We start from the raw sequence: 14,686 nt of genomic DNA on the forward strand, positions 1-14,686 counted from the left end.
GGCAACAATACTTTCAATCACTTTATTAAAGTGACAGACTTACCGTCCGTTTTCAAGAAAATGTCTGCCAGTCTAAATGAACATAGCTGATCCATTTTTCCTTCAAGTAAAGATGGTAGTCCATGAGAAAAGTGGCTATTTCAGCTTGCAACTCAAACAAGCATTTCAAGCATTTCCTTGAAACAACCGACATATTTCACTATTGGAAGTGCTTTATGCCTCTTCCTCTTAGTACTGCTATTGCTGCATCTCATAAATTTTGCTATTTGCATTTTAATTTTCATTTGCCTCAAGATATTTTCAAAATTTCCTTGTGATTTCTTCCTTGACCCATTGATAGTTCAAGAGTGTGATGCTTACTTTTCACATATTTGTGAATTTTCTAGTGTTCTTTTTGCTATCGATTTCTAGTTTCATTCCATTGTGTTCAGAAAATATACTTGTTACGATTTCAATCTTCTTAAATTTATTAATATTTGTTTTGTGACTTAACATATGGTCTAACCTGGAAAATGTTCTATGTGTTCTTAAAAAGAATATGCATTCTGCTATTGTTGGGTAGAATGTTCTATATATCTGTTAGGTCCATTTACTGTATTGTGTTGTTCAACTCCTCTATTTCTTCATTGAGCTTCTGTCAGGTTGTTCTATCCATTATTGAAAATGGGGCATTAAAATCTCCTATTTTTGGGCACCTGGGTGGCTCAATTGGTTAGTGACTGCCTTTGGCTCAGGTCATGATCCCGGGGTCCTGGGATTGAGTACCACATCAGGTTCTCTACTCAGCAGGGAGTTTGCTTCTCCCTCTCCTTCCACCCCTTCCCCCTTGTTTGTGCACTCTCTCTCTCAAATAAATAAAATCTTTAAATAAAATAAAATCTCCTATTATTGTGTTATTATCTATTTCTCTTTTCAGTTCAGTCAATGTTTGCTTCATATGTTTGGGTGCTCTATTGTTAGAAGAATGGTTATATCTTCCTGGTGAATTGACCCAATTATCATATAATGTCCTTTGTCTCTTGTGACATTTTCTGACTTAAAGTCTATTTTGTTTCATATAATTATGGCCATCTCTCACTCTTTTGTTTTTAAGAGTTTATTTATTTAACAGAGAAAGAGAGAGTAGGAGCAGGGGGAGCTGCAGAGGGAGAAGCAGAGGGAGAAGCAGGCTCCCCACTGAGCAAGGAGCCCCATGCAGGACTCGATCCCAGGACCCTGGGATCATGACCTGAGCAGAAGGTAGCCGCTTAACCGACTGAGCTACCTAGGTGCCCCCTCTAGCTCTTTTTGTTACATTTTGAGTGGAATATTTTTTTCCATCCTCTCACTTTAAGCCTGTATGTGTCCTTATATCTGAGGTCTCTTAAGGACATCATGTAGTTGGATATTGTGGGGGTTTTTCTTTTTATCTATTCAGCCACCCTGTCTTTTAATTGGAAGAGTTTAATCCATTTATATTTAGAATAATTACTGATGAGGAAAGACTTACTGTTGCTATTTTATTGATTGTTTTGTTTGTCTTGTGGTTATTTTGTCCCTCTTTTTCCCCTCTTGATCCCTTCTTTTATTATTTATTTATTTGGCAATGGCATGCTTTGATTCCCTTCTCATTTTCTTTTGTGCATCTTCTATACATATTTTCCTTGTAGTTACCATAGAGATTACATAAAACATATTCTGGTTAAAACAAACTGTTTTAAATTGATACCAACTTAACTGCAGTCACAACACTCCTTCTTCCCCTCACTTTATGTTATCAGTGACCCAAATCACATCTTTTTATACTTTGTATTCATCAACATTTTTATAGTTATCTTTTATGCTTTTATTCTTTTAAATTCTATACCAGAATTAAGTTACTTTTTTTTTTTAAGATTTTATTTATTTATTTGACAGAGATAGAGACAGCCAGCGAGAGAGGGAACACAAGCAGGGGGAGTGGGAGAGGAAGAAGCAGGCTCATAGCAGAGGAGCCTAATGTGGGGCTCGATCCCATAATGCCGGGATCACGCCCTGAGCCGAAGGCAGACGCTTAACTGCTGTGCCACCCAGGCACCCCCAGAATTAAGTTACTTTTGCACCACCATTACAGTACTACAGGAATCTGTATTTGCCCATGTAATCATCTTTACCAGAAGGCTCTATATTTTTGTATATTTTCATGTTGCTGTCTAGCATCCTTTTTTTTTTTTTTTTTTCAACTTGAGAGATTCCTGTTAGCAGTTTTTATAAGGCAGGTCTAGTGGTGATGAACTTCCTCGGCTTTTGTTTATCTGAGAAGGCTTTTATCTATCCTTCATTTTTGAAGGTCAGTTTTGCCAGATATAATATTCTTGGTTGACAGATTTTTCCTTTCAGCATTCTGGATATATTAGCCCATTCCCTCTGGCTTGTAATGTTTCTGCTGAGGTATCTGCTCATAAACTTATGGGAGCTTTCTTGTACATGATGAGTCTCTTTTCTCTTGATATTTTCAAGATTCTGTCTTTGACATTTAACAGTTTGATTATAATGTGTCTTGCTATGGGGTGTCTAACTTCCTCCTAGTTGAAGTTTATTGAACTTCTTGAATTTAGGTACCCATTTCCTTCCTCAGATTTGGGAAATTTTCAGCCACTATTTCTTAAAATAAGGTCACTACGCCTCTTTCCCTCACTCTTCTTCTGTGATTCCTATACTGTGTATTTTGGTCCACTTGATGGTTTCCCATATAAGTCTCTGAGGATTTTTTGACTTTTCTTCATTCTTTTTGATCCACTGACTCGATAATTTGAAATGATCTGTGTTTGGGTTCATTAATTCTTTCTTGTGCTTGATCAAGTCTACTTTTGAACTCCTCTGGTGAATTTTTCAATTCAGTTATTGTATTCTTCAGCTCCAGAATTTTTAAAAGGAGGCTTTCTTGCTTTCTTTCTTTCCTTTCTTTTTCTCTCTCTTTGTTGATATTCTCGTTCTGTTCATGCACGCTTTTCCTGATTTTGGTTAATTGTTTGTATATGCTATTTTATAACATTTTGAGCTATTTTGGATTTTTTGTATGGTAATAATTTCTAGATCTCCATTTCTTTAGGGTTGCGGTTTTTTTAGACTTATTTTGTTCCTTCGATTGGGCTATATTTACTTGTTTCTTCATGTGCCTTGTTAATTTTTGCTGTGGTTATGCATTTAAACTTAAGTTCAATTAGTCAACATATAGTACATCATTAGTTTTAGATGCAGTGTTGAATGATCATATTTTCTTTTAAAAATATGAAAAAAATTCAAATTTAAATTCAAAAATGTTGAAGGGAAAAAGTGTTTTCCATTGCTAAGAATGGCAAGCATATAAAAACCATTGGTTTATAATGTTTTATTATTATAATTTGTACTAAAGTCAGTAAATATTAGCCTATTTTCACATGTATTATACAAAACTCCCACTATTACCTTTTCTAAATTCTTACAGCCTTAGCAAAAGTGTAAAAAGGCATTTTGTTATAGTATAAGAAATAAACCAACAACACAAATTATTATGGAGCAGACATTTAAAATACTTTTTACCAATGTAAATAAGAATAATTGTGAAATAAATGGATTTATTTAGTTTTCCTTTTCTTTTGGGCTTTAGGCATTAGGATTTTTGTCCTCTTATGGAATAGGAATGGAATATGATCAAGCCAAGGTAAGGTCATTCTATTTTTTTCTGGAACAAAACCGAATTTTTTAAAAAGGGACATTGAATAGCCTTCTCTTTAGGTAAAGGAGCTCACTTGAGAGTGGTGGTTAAAAGCACCAGCTCAATAGTCAGAAGTTTAAGGTTAAAATACCATAAGTTTCTTAATTTCCCATATTTCAGGTTTGCCATGATAAATAATATCTACTTCATAGGTATTTTGTGATGATTAAATGAAATATCGTGTACAATACCCTTTTTAAAGACTCCAGAGCTCACCAAGCCCTCCAAAAATGTCAGCCAGTTTTACAGATTAAGAGGACAAAATTTGGAATTTATTTTGGAGTAGTTCAAGGTTCATTGTTGGGTTAGGGATAAAAAAGCAATGATTGGTTTGAACTTCAAATCTGAATGGTGGATATAGATATGGGGGGGGTTTGTTGCTGTTTGTTTTTTACTTTAGGCACTGATATATTACACCTTTGGAAGTGCTGGAGGAAGCATGATGTCCCAGATGATTTTGGTATGTAAATTAAATGTTCTTGGGCCTAAATAGGTGTGTTATAAATACAACATTGTCAGAATATTAAGAATATATATGCCTGTGTTTTAGGGGTACAGATATTTGTCAGGAATCAATGTTCTACAGAATTGTGAAGTTGCCCTAAATCATTATAAGAAGGTGGCAGATTATAGTGAGTAATCTACATAATTTATTTTAAGATAAATAGACTAATTGCTGAGCAATTAGAAGAATAAATCAATGCCAGTTGGTATATTTATGAAAGTATTGAATGACTATGTTTTTAAAATATTTGTTATGATTCTTTTAATACAATGTAGAGTTTTCTGATTTCTTAATAGTTACTTTTCAAAAGTTTTAAATGGATGTGCTCATCTTTTATTTTTGTTAGTATATGTACCTATGTTCTTGTGCTGTGCTTTCCTTCAACTGACAATTTGAATGTAGCATCAATAAATATTAAACAGTTTTTCTAATTCTAACATTTAGAATATGGGATGGCTTGTTAAAAATTCCTGAAGAAATGGATGTAAGATACATACACTATCAATCTCTATCACTGCACTTGAGACCAATTCAAGTAATCATTATTCTGTTACCCTATCCTTTGTCTACAAACAATAGAGCGTGAGATTAGTATGTTTCTAGAATCATTTTCAAAGTCATATGTAACATTTCATCTTACACATCACTGAACTAGACTACATAATAGATTTGTAAATAAAAGTTTTCCAAGAAGTGAATAAGGTAAGGTCCATATGGTTAATTTCTGTGATCAGAATAATATCTAAGTACACATCTTTGGCATTATTAGGATCTGAGAAAGAAAAGAGCAAAATAACTGCTTTTTAATATAAGACGCTATATATAACAAGATCATTTCATATGCTTAATGAAATTGGAATTACTACATATATATTTCAAACTGCATACTCAGATTTATTCAAATTTACTTATATTTATATTTATTTTCAGACTATTCATAGCAAGTCATTAAGGAGCAATAATTATTCTTACATTGTAGTTTCAATCTCAGAAAAAGTCAATGGTAGAAGGGGTCAGTTGCCTGCTCCTAACATCTGCCTTCTTTCCTTGAGCCTGTTTGGCCAAGCTCTTCGGTAGGCTCTGATATATGTTGATACAATTTTTGTAAGGACTGCAAAAATAATGAGGTTTCTTGCATTTTTCTCAGAACCAAATAAACTAAAATCCATAAATTTCTATCTCTTAAGGGTAGATGTCCTTTTTCTGTTAGTATACCAGATCTCTGTACAATTTAAGTAGAATCAGCCTACCAGTGTTTTCTCTAAGTTGACTGTTATCTCTTGCAACCTTGTGTATTCTGGCTATTCTCTGGTTTGTTTCTGTTCACAGTTGCTGACAAATTGGAAAAAAGTGAAGGTATTCCAGTGGAAAAAGTGAGACTAACTGAGAGACCTGAAAATCTGAGTTCTAACAGTGAGATTTTGGATTGGGACATATACCAATACTATAAATTTTTGGCAGAAAGAGGAGATGTCCAGATACAAGTAATGTATACAGACGAATTTGGATTTTTAGAACATGCAAATTTCAAAGGGTTTGGTTGTCTGAGTTAACAATGCTCCCTCCTGAATGTGAACAGGAAGAGACATCCGATCCTCTTTTCTTGTTCCCTGCTACTTGCAGTTTCTATAGCCTATGGGAGAGCCAACTGTCATAGTAATGGCAATTTTTTCTTTTGCATTTACTCCTAAAAATTTTACTCTTAAAAAAACCTAGATTTTAAGTGTAGAAAAAAAGCACATTCAGTGTTGAGTTTAGTATAAATGAACTCTTAACCAGCATTCAGAAGTGTTATGTCTTTGAGAATGGGAATGGGACAGCATTTGTGTGACCTTTGAGAGCTAAGAGTAAAGGCTGCTAGGTTTATGTTTCCAGGTGTTGCTGTATACCAGCAGGCCAGCTTCCTGACACTGAGGAAGCCAGATGCCCAGCCTCAATCAATTACCCAATAAAAGATATAGCCTGGAATGTTTTTTCTGCTTCTTTTTTAGACATGCCAACTGCATCAAACTGAAACAGTATACTATAATAAAATCACCAAGTAAATGTTTTCTTCATTTTTTTCACCCTTTTTATTCATTTATTTTTCAAATTGAGGTATAATTGGCTTATTTTCTTCATTTAAATTAATGCTATTACTAAATAATTTTCAAAAATTGTCATTCCTAGGTATCTCTTGGACAATTACATCTAATTGGGAGGAAAGGTCTGGATCAGGATTACTATGTAAGTCAGTCTGAAGATTCAGTCATGTGGGGTCAGGAGGAGAGTGGTGAGGGAAGATGGGGTGATAGAGGCAAAAAGGGAGGAGGGGGCATGGAAAAGCTGCTGGGGAGAGCCCATTGCTACTTCCTTGGTCAGCTCAGCTTTCTAGCTTTTGAGGAAGAACAAAGTTCACCAAAGGAAGCACTTTTCCTACCTGCCTCTAAATACTAAGGAGGAGAGGCTTCTGAAAGAGCATTTGGGGCCAGGGAGTTTCCGTGTTCCCCTTGAACCTAGCCTCTTCCCTCCCTAACTAGGGTTAGGTGAAGTAGATACCCTCACCTGCCAGCCTTGGACACAACCATTCCCCAAAAGCCAGCTGTGGGGAGTCCACCCAGGAGTCTCTTGCTAAGAGATCGGAGGACCAGCCTCAGATTGCCTACAATATAATTAGAAATATTATGAAACATCTTTATAAATTTGCAAAGCTCCTTTCAATCATTTTGCTTAACCTTACCTTATCCCAGTGAGATTAGAAGATTAATTAACAATTCAAATTTATAGTGGAGTAAAAAGCAAATAAGCTTGACCTACACAAGATCTCAGTAAGATACCAGAGCAGGGGGATAAGGTCTCATCTGGAGTCTAATTGTGGTTTCAAAGCCATAGATCCCCTCAGATCTGAGGAAGTAACTGGGATTCTTTTTAAAAGATGATTTTGCAGCCTTTGTCCTTTTATAGGAGCCACGTGCTCACTGTCTCAAAGGAACACATAGCCTATTTCAACATAGTCCCTATGGCTAAGCAATAGAAATAACTACTTTAATAAGATGATTACATAAAAGAGTGATCTGTTGTTACTGTTCATTTCATTTTATATTGTTTTTATGAGTGTAACTTGTGTTTTATATGAGATACAGTACACATTGGCTAAATGTCAAAGCTAGTTTCATAAAATGTGATAAAATAGGTAGCAACTGAAATAAGCACATGCATCTTAGGACAGCTCAAATGAAAGTCTTCAGATTTTATTAATCCTCAACATAACCAAGGTTCTAGCTTCTTAGATGGGAAGTTCTAGATTCACAATATTACTCCTAGTGTCAGATTTCAGCCTGCAGTGAGTTTCTCATGTTAAATAACAGATGCATAAACTGGGAAGAATTACGCAGTTTCCATAAACATGAAATTCTCTTGAGTATGAAGGCACCCAACCTTCGGCTGTAGGGAATACCCCTCAATCTTTACAGAGTACATAAAAACTCCACAAAGCTCAATACTCCAGGGCAGCTCCGGCCACTGCGAACACCAGATGGGAGTTGCCTCCAGATGAGGATGAAGTATAATCCCAGGGCTGGCAGTGAAGGATTCTGGTGCTGTAGTGGCAACAGCCAGGCACTTGGGCAACACCAAGGAGCCCAGTCAGGCTCTCCTACGGGCTCATTCACAGAGGTTTTATTATCTCTGTCTTACAGATGAGGAGCTGAGGCTGGAGGGATGAAGTAAATTGTTGCAAATATCATAGCTGAGTAGTAATGTTGGTTAAGAATCAGAATTTGAAATCTGGGCTCCAGCATTCAAAGCCTTCTCTTTCCGTTAAACCTTACTTCCTTTTAACCTGGGGGTGGGGGGCAGATAGTATACAGCCTCTAAAATCTAGTTTCCTCATTTGTAAAGCAAAAAGAAGGAATGATACAATTAGTCAGGTTTCTTTAGCTCTAACTTTCAAATGGTCGGCTTGGGCTCCATGCTTCCCATCCAGACATCGTCAAAAGTCTGGTTTAATTCCAGAACCATCAGAGTGGCTCAGGCATATGCTGTGGGCAAGCACAGACTTGTCCTTCCAGCTTTCCTCAACCTAATAAACCCAAACCTGCATGGAGGGCTCCAGTCAAGGTTTCAAACCTTAAGACTGATTGGCTTATGTATGGGTTAGTTTAGGCTGCATCATAAACCACTCCCCAATTTAGATGGCTTAAAACAACAACCATTTATTTAATTCCTGATTTTGCTAGGTCAGCAGTTTTGGCTGGGCTCAGCTGAGTAATTCTGGTCTCAGGCAGGCTCATCCAATCTTGACTAGGCTTGTTACAGGCATCTGTAGAGTATTGGCCAGGGCTGGCTGGTTTATGATGGCCTCATCTGTGACACCTAGGATGAGGGGTCTCCACATGCTCCCTTCCTCCAGCCAACTGTGCCCAAGCTTTTCAAATGACAGCCCAGGGTTCTAAGAAGACAAGCACAAAAGTCTTTTACAGCCTAGGGTTGGAACTCACAAATCACTTCTACCACATTCTTTTGGCCAAAACAAATTACAAGGACAGACAACATTGAAGGGGCAGAGAAAAGGACTTCTCTTAATAGGCACAACTGCGAAGTATTGTGGTCATTTTTGCTCCTTGTAGCTTAGCTGTACCAGGATCGACTTGAAGTGGCATGGAGTGAGAGAAGTTAAAAGGATAAACCCAAATTCTGAAAGGCTGTTACTACAACTCTTCCCATGGCTGGCCTCTCATCTTCTGAGTCTTACCTCCTGAGAGAGGATTTTCTTGATCAACCCTACTCTCCACCACTTATCCTATCACAGTGTTTATTTTCCCATATCACCCCCTGAATTATATTAATCTTGACTTGCTTACTATCTGTCTTCTCACAGTGGAATGTAAGTTTTTGTCTGACTTGCTCACTCTTATGTATCCTAAACTCTGATAGTACTGGGTACATATTACGTACGTGGGATTTAGTGAATGAATGAATGAATGATAGCACCCTAAGCATTATATGTTGGTCCTCATCCTGAGAACCACCACTTGAGCCAGTATGCTAATGCTTCAGTCCACCGAAGAAAATTATTAGTGTAAGGTTCTTTATAACTGTAAGTAATGTCCAGTTTACTGCCCAGCAAATTAAATATTAAAATACCAGGAAAGAGAGAGTGGAAAAGATGGTGGAGGAGTAGGGGACCCCTTTTTCAGCTGGTCCCCTGAATCGAGCTGGATAGGTACCAGAACATCCTGAACATCCACGGAATCAGCCTGAGACACAGGAAGATACATCTGGATCTCTACAAACGAACATCTCCAGCGCTGAGTATTGAGGTACGAAGCGGGGAGCCGTGAATCCACGCACAGATACTGGAAGATAAACGGAAGGGGGAGGGAGCCGCTGTGCTCAGGCACCGGGAAGCGGTAGCCACCTGCACTGGGGAGCAGCGGACTCGCAGACCAGCACCCGCCAAGAAAGCAGACTGAGACCGTGAGCCCAGGAACGCGCGTGACCAGACTGAAAACCGGAGCTCCGGAACGTGCACTAGAACTAGACTGAAACACAGAGCTTGGGAGTGAGTGTGGGAACCGGGGGTGGCTGGTGGTGTTAGAAGCACAAAGGACAAAGATGTGCCAGGCCTGGAAGCGAGGACTGGGAGAGTGGCTGTGGGGCGCACAACCTGGGACACCGCGGGGTTTTCAGCAGCACCGATGGAAACACAGTTAAAGTGGCCAGGAGAGCTCAGTGGAGAGCGGACTGTAATCTCTCTGTTCTGAGACAGAGGTTAGGCTACGGCCACTGCTGCCCTGACTCTGAGAAGAGGCACAGAAAACTGCCAGGGAAAGCAGCCAGAGAAGAAAAGCCCGCAAATACCGGTTCACATTGTGCCCATTCCCATCCCCCCTCGCAGAGGACTGGGCAACTCTACCCAAACAGGGTTGCCTGAGTATCAGTGTGGCAGGCCCCTCCCCCAGAAGGCAGGCTGAAAAATCAAGAAGCCCACATCCCTAAGGTCCCTATAAAACAAGTGCACACTGCCTGGGTCCTGGTCAATAAATGGGCTCTGTGCATCCCCGCAACCTCTCCTCATCAGAATGATGAGAAGGAGAAATACCCCCCAGCAAAGAAAGGACACAGAGACTGTGGCCTCTGCCACAAAACTGATGGATATGGATATGACCAAATTGTCAGATATGGAGTTCAGGGGTGCATGGGTGGCTCAGTCGTTAAGCATCTACCTTTGGCTCAGGGTGTGATCCCAGAGTACTGGGATAGAGCCCCACATCGGGCTCCTCCGCTGGGAACCTGCTTCTACCTCTCCCACTTCCCCTGCTTGTGTTCCCTCTCTCGCTGGCTGTCTCTCTCTGTCAAATAAATAAATAGAATCTTTAAAAAAAAAAAGAAAAGAAAAGAAATGGAGTTCAGAGTAATAATGGTCAAGATGATGTGTAAGCTTGAAGAAAATATTAACAAAAATATTAACGAGAATATAAAATCTCTAAGGGCGGAAATGAGAGTGAATCTGGCTGAAATTAAAAATGCTATGAATCAAATGTAGTCAAAACTAGATGCTCTGATGGCCAGGGTAAATGAGGCAGAAGAATGAATTAGGGAATTGGAAGATGGGATGGTAGAAGAGAAAGTAAAAATGGAAACTTGGCTCAAAAAAATCCAATCTCAAGAATGTAGATTATGGGAGATTACTGACTCAATGAAACGTTCCAGTGTCAGAATCATTGGCATCCCCGAGGCAGTGGAGAAAGAGAGAGGTCTAGAAAAGATATTTGAACAAATTATAGCTGAGAACTTCCCTAATCTGGCAAAGGAAACAAGCATTCCTGTACAAGAGGCAGAGAGGACCCCTCAACCACGACAAACCTATGCCACGTCACATCATAGTGCAATTCACAAATATTAGATCCAAGGATACAGTCTTGAAAGCAGCCAGGGGGAAGAAAATCCTTACGTACAGAGGGAGGAATACCAGAATAATGTCAGACTTGTCTACAGAGACCTGGAAGGCCAGGAAGGGTTGGCAAGGTATATTCAAAGCTCTAACTGAGAAGAACATGCAGCCAAGGATCCTTTATCCAGCAAGGCCATCATTTAGAATTGATGGAGAAACAATGACCTTCCAAGACCGGCAGAAACTGAAGGAATATGGGACTACCAAGCCAGCCCTACAAGAGATATTAAGGGGGCTTCTATAGAAGTAAAAAGGCCCCAAGAGTGATACAGAACAGAAATTTACAATCCATAGAAACAAAGACTTCAGAGGCAACATGACATCATTAAAATCATCTCTCTCAATAATCCCTCTCAATGTGAATAGCCTAAATGCTCCCAAAAAATGCCAGAGGGTTGCAGAGTGGATATAAAGACATGACCCATCCATTTGCTGTCTACAAGAGACTCATCTTGAACCTAAAGCTACATCTAGACTGAAAGTGAAGAGATGGAAAACGATTTTTCATGCCAATGGACCTCAAAAGAAAGCTGGGGTAGCAATTCTCATATCAGACAGATTAGATTTTAAACTAAAGACTGCAGTTAGAGATACAGAAGGACACTATATTATTTTTAAATGATGTATCCAACAAGTAGATATGACAATTATAAATATCTATGCCCCCGACAGGGGAGCAGCTAGATACACAAGCCAACTCTTAACCAGAATAAAGAGACATATAGGTAATAATACATTAATAGTAGGGGACCTCAACACTCCGCTCTCAGCAATAGACAGATTACCTAAGCAGAAAATCAACAAAGAAACAAGAGCTTTGAATGACATATTGGGCCAGATGGACCTCATAGGTACATACAGAACACTACAACCCAGAACAACAGAATACTCGTTCTTTTCAAATGCACATGGAACTTTCTCCAGAATAGACCATATACTGGGTCACAAAACAGGTTTCAACCGATACCAAAAGACTGAGATTATTCCCTGCATATTCTCAGACCACAATGCTTTGAAACTGGAACTCAATCACAATGAAAAATTTGGAAGAAACTCAAACACTTGGAGACTAAGAACCATCCTGCTCAAGAATGATTGGGTAAATGGTAATTAAGAAGAAGATCAAACAATTTTGGAGACCAACGAAAATGAAAACACATCGGTCCAAAACCTATGGGACACTGCAAAGTCAGTCCCAAGGGGAAAATACATAGCCATCCAAGCCTCACTCAAAAGAAGAGAAAAATCTAAAATGCAGTTTTATATTCTCACCAAGAAGCTGGAGCTGGAACAGAAGAAGGCCTAACCCATGCACAAGAAGGCAGGTAATCAAGATTAGAGCAGAGATGAATCAGAAACCAGGAGCACAGTAGAGCAGATCAACAGAACCGAAGCTGGTTCTTTGAAAGAATAGTAAGATCAATAAGCCACTGGCCAGACTTATTCAAAAGAGTAGAGAAAGGACCCAAATTAATAAAATTATGAATGGAAGGGGAGAGATCATGACCAACACCAATGAAATAGGAAGGATCATTAGAAACTTTCATCGACAGCTTTATGCCAGTAAATTAAACAACCTGGAAGAAATGGATGCCTTCCTGGAAACCTATAAACTATCAAGACTGAAACAGGAAGAAATTGATTATTTAAACAGACCGATTAATTATGAAGAGATTGAAGCAGTGATCAAAAACCTCCCCCAAAACAAGAGTCCAGGGCCTGGCGGATTCCCCAGGGAATTCTACCAAACATTCAAAGAAGAAATAATACCTATTCTCCTGAAGCTGTTTCAAAAAATAGAAACAGAAGGAAAACAACCACACTCATTCTATGAGGCCACTATTACCTTGATCCCCAAACCAGGCAAAGACCCCATCAAAAAGGAGAATTACAGACCGATATCCCTGATGAATATGGACGCCAAAATCCTCAACAAGATCCTAGCTAATAGGATCCAACAGTACATTAAAAGGATTAACCATCATGACCAAGTGGGATTCATCCCTGGGATGCAAGCGTGGTTCAACATTCACAAGTCAATCAGTGTGATAGACCATATCGACAAGAAAAGAGTCAAGAACCATATGATCCTCTCAATTGATGCAGAAAAAGCATTTGACAAAATACAGCATCCTTTCCTGATTAAAACCCTTCAGAGTGTAGGGATAGAGCGTACATTTCTCAATTTCATTAAAACCATCTATGAAAAGCCTACAGCGAACATCATTCTCAATGGGGAAAAGCTGAAAGCCTTTCCCTTAAGATCAGGAACACGATAAGGATGCCCACTCTTGCCAAATTATTCAACATAGTACTAGAAGTCCTTGCAACAGCAATCAGACAACAAAAAGGGATTAAAGGTATCCAAATCGGCAAAGAAGTCAAACTGTTTCTCTTCGCAGATGACCTGATACTCTATATGGAAAACCCAAAAGACTCCACCCCCAAACTACTAGAACTTATAGAGAAATTCACTAATGTGGCGGGATACAAAATCAATGCTTAGAAATCAACAGGGGAGCAGCTAGATACACAAGCCAACTCTTAACCAGAATAAAGAGACATATAGGTAATAATACATTAATAGTAGGGGACCTCAACACTCCGCTCTCAGCAATAGACAGATTACCTAAGCAGAAAATCAACAAAGAAACAAGAGCTTTGAATGACATATTGGGCCAGATGGACCTCATAGGTACATACAGAACACTACAACCCAGAACAACAGAATACTCGTTCTTTTCAAATGCACATGGAACTTTCTCCAGAATAGACCATATACTGGGTCACAAAACAGGTTTCAACCGATACCAAAAGACTGAGATTATTCCCTGCATATTCTCAGACCACAATGCTTTGAAACTGGAACTCAATCACAATGAAAAATTTGGAAGAAACTCAAACACTTGGAGACTAAGAACCATCCTGCTCAAGAATGATTGGGTAAATCAGGTAATTAAGAAGAAGATCAAACAATTTTTGGAGACCAACGAAAATGAAAACACATCGGTCCAAAACCTATGGGACACTGCAAAGTCAGTCCCAAGGGGAAAATACATAGCCATCCAAGCCTCACTCAAAAGAAGAGAAAAATCTAAAATGCAGTTTTTATATTCTCACCTCAAGAAGCTGGAGCTGGAACAGAAGAACAGGCCTAACCCATGCACAAGAAGGCAGGTAATCAAGATTAGAGCAGAGATGAATCAGAAACCAGGAGCACAGTAGAGCAGATCAACAGAACCAGAAGCTGGTTCTTTGAAAGAATAGTAAGATCAATAAGCCACTGGCCAGACTTATTCAAAAGAGTAGAGAAAGGACCCAAATTAATAAAATTATGAATGGAAGGGGAGAGATCATGACCAACACCAATGAAATAGGAAGGATCATTAGAAACTTTCATCGACAGCTTTATGCCAGTAAATTAAACAACCTGGAAGAAATGGATGCCTTCCTGGAAACCTATAAACTATCAAGACTGAAACAGGAAGAAATTGATTATTTAAACAGACCGATTAATTATGAAGAGATTGAA

The 14,686-nt window shown here is 38.8% G+C and overlaps 1 protein-coding gene across 3 annotated transcripts in view; it reads left to right on the forward strand.

Moving 5' to 3' along the window:
• Positions 1-14,686, forward strand: part of SEL1L2 (SEL1L2 adaptor subunit of ERAD E3 ligase) — a 61,826-nt gene that overhangs the window by 16,594 nt on the left and 30,546 nt on the right. For 2 of the 3 annotated variants that reach the window (XM_040637969.1, XM_008703452.2), the window contains exons 3-7: positions 3,608-3,661; positions 4,116-4,175; positions 4,266-4,347; positions 5,550-5,704; positions 6,390-6,446. In XM_040637969.1, coding sequence (XP_040493903.1) covers positions 3,608-3,661; positions 4,116-4,175; positions 4,266-4,347; positions 5,550-5,704; positions 6,390-6,446 — 408 coding nt within the window. The remainder of the gene's footprint in view (positions 1-3,607; positions 3,662-4,115; positions 4,176-4,265; positions 4,348-5,549; positions 5,705-6,389; positions 6,447-14,686) is intronic. The other variant, XM_040637970.1, reaches the window with a different exon arrangement.

Source organism: Ursus maritimus, unplaced genomic scaffold (genome assembly GCF_017311325.1).
Source record: "Ursus maritimus isolate PB19 unplaced genomic scaffold, ASM1731132v1 scaffold_22, whole genome shotgun sequence".
NCBI lineage: Eukaryota > Metazoa > Chordata > Mammalia > Carnivora > Ursidae > Ursus > Ursus maritimus.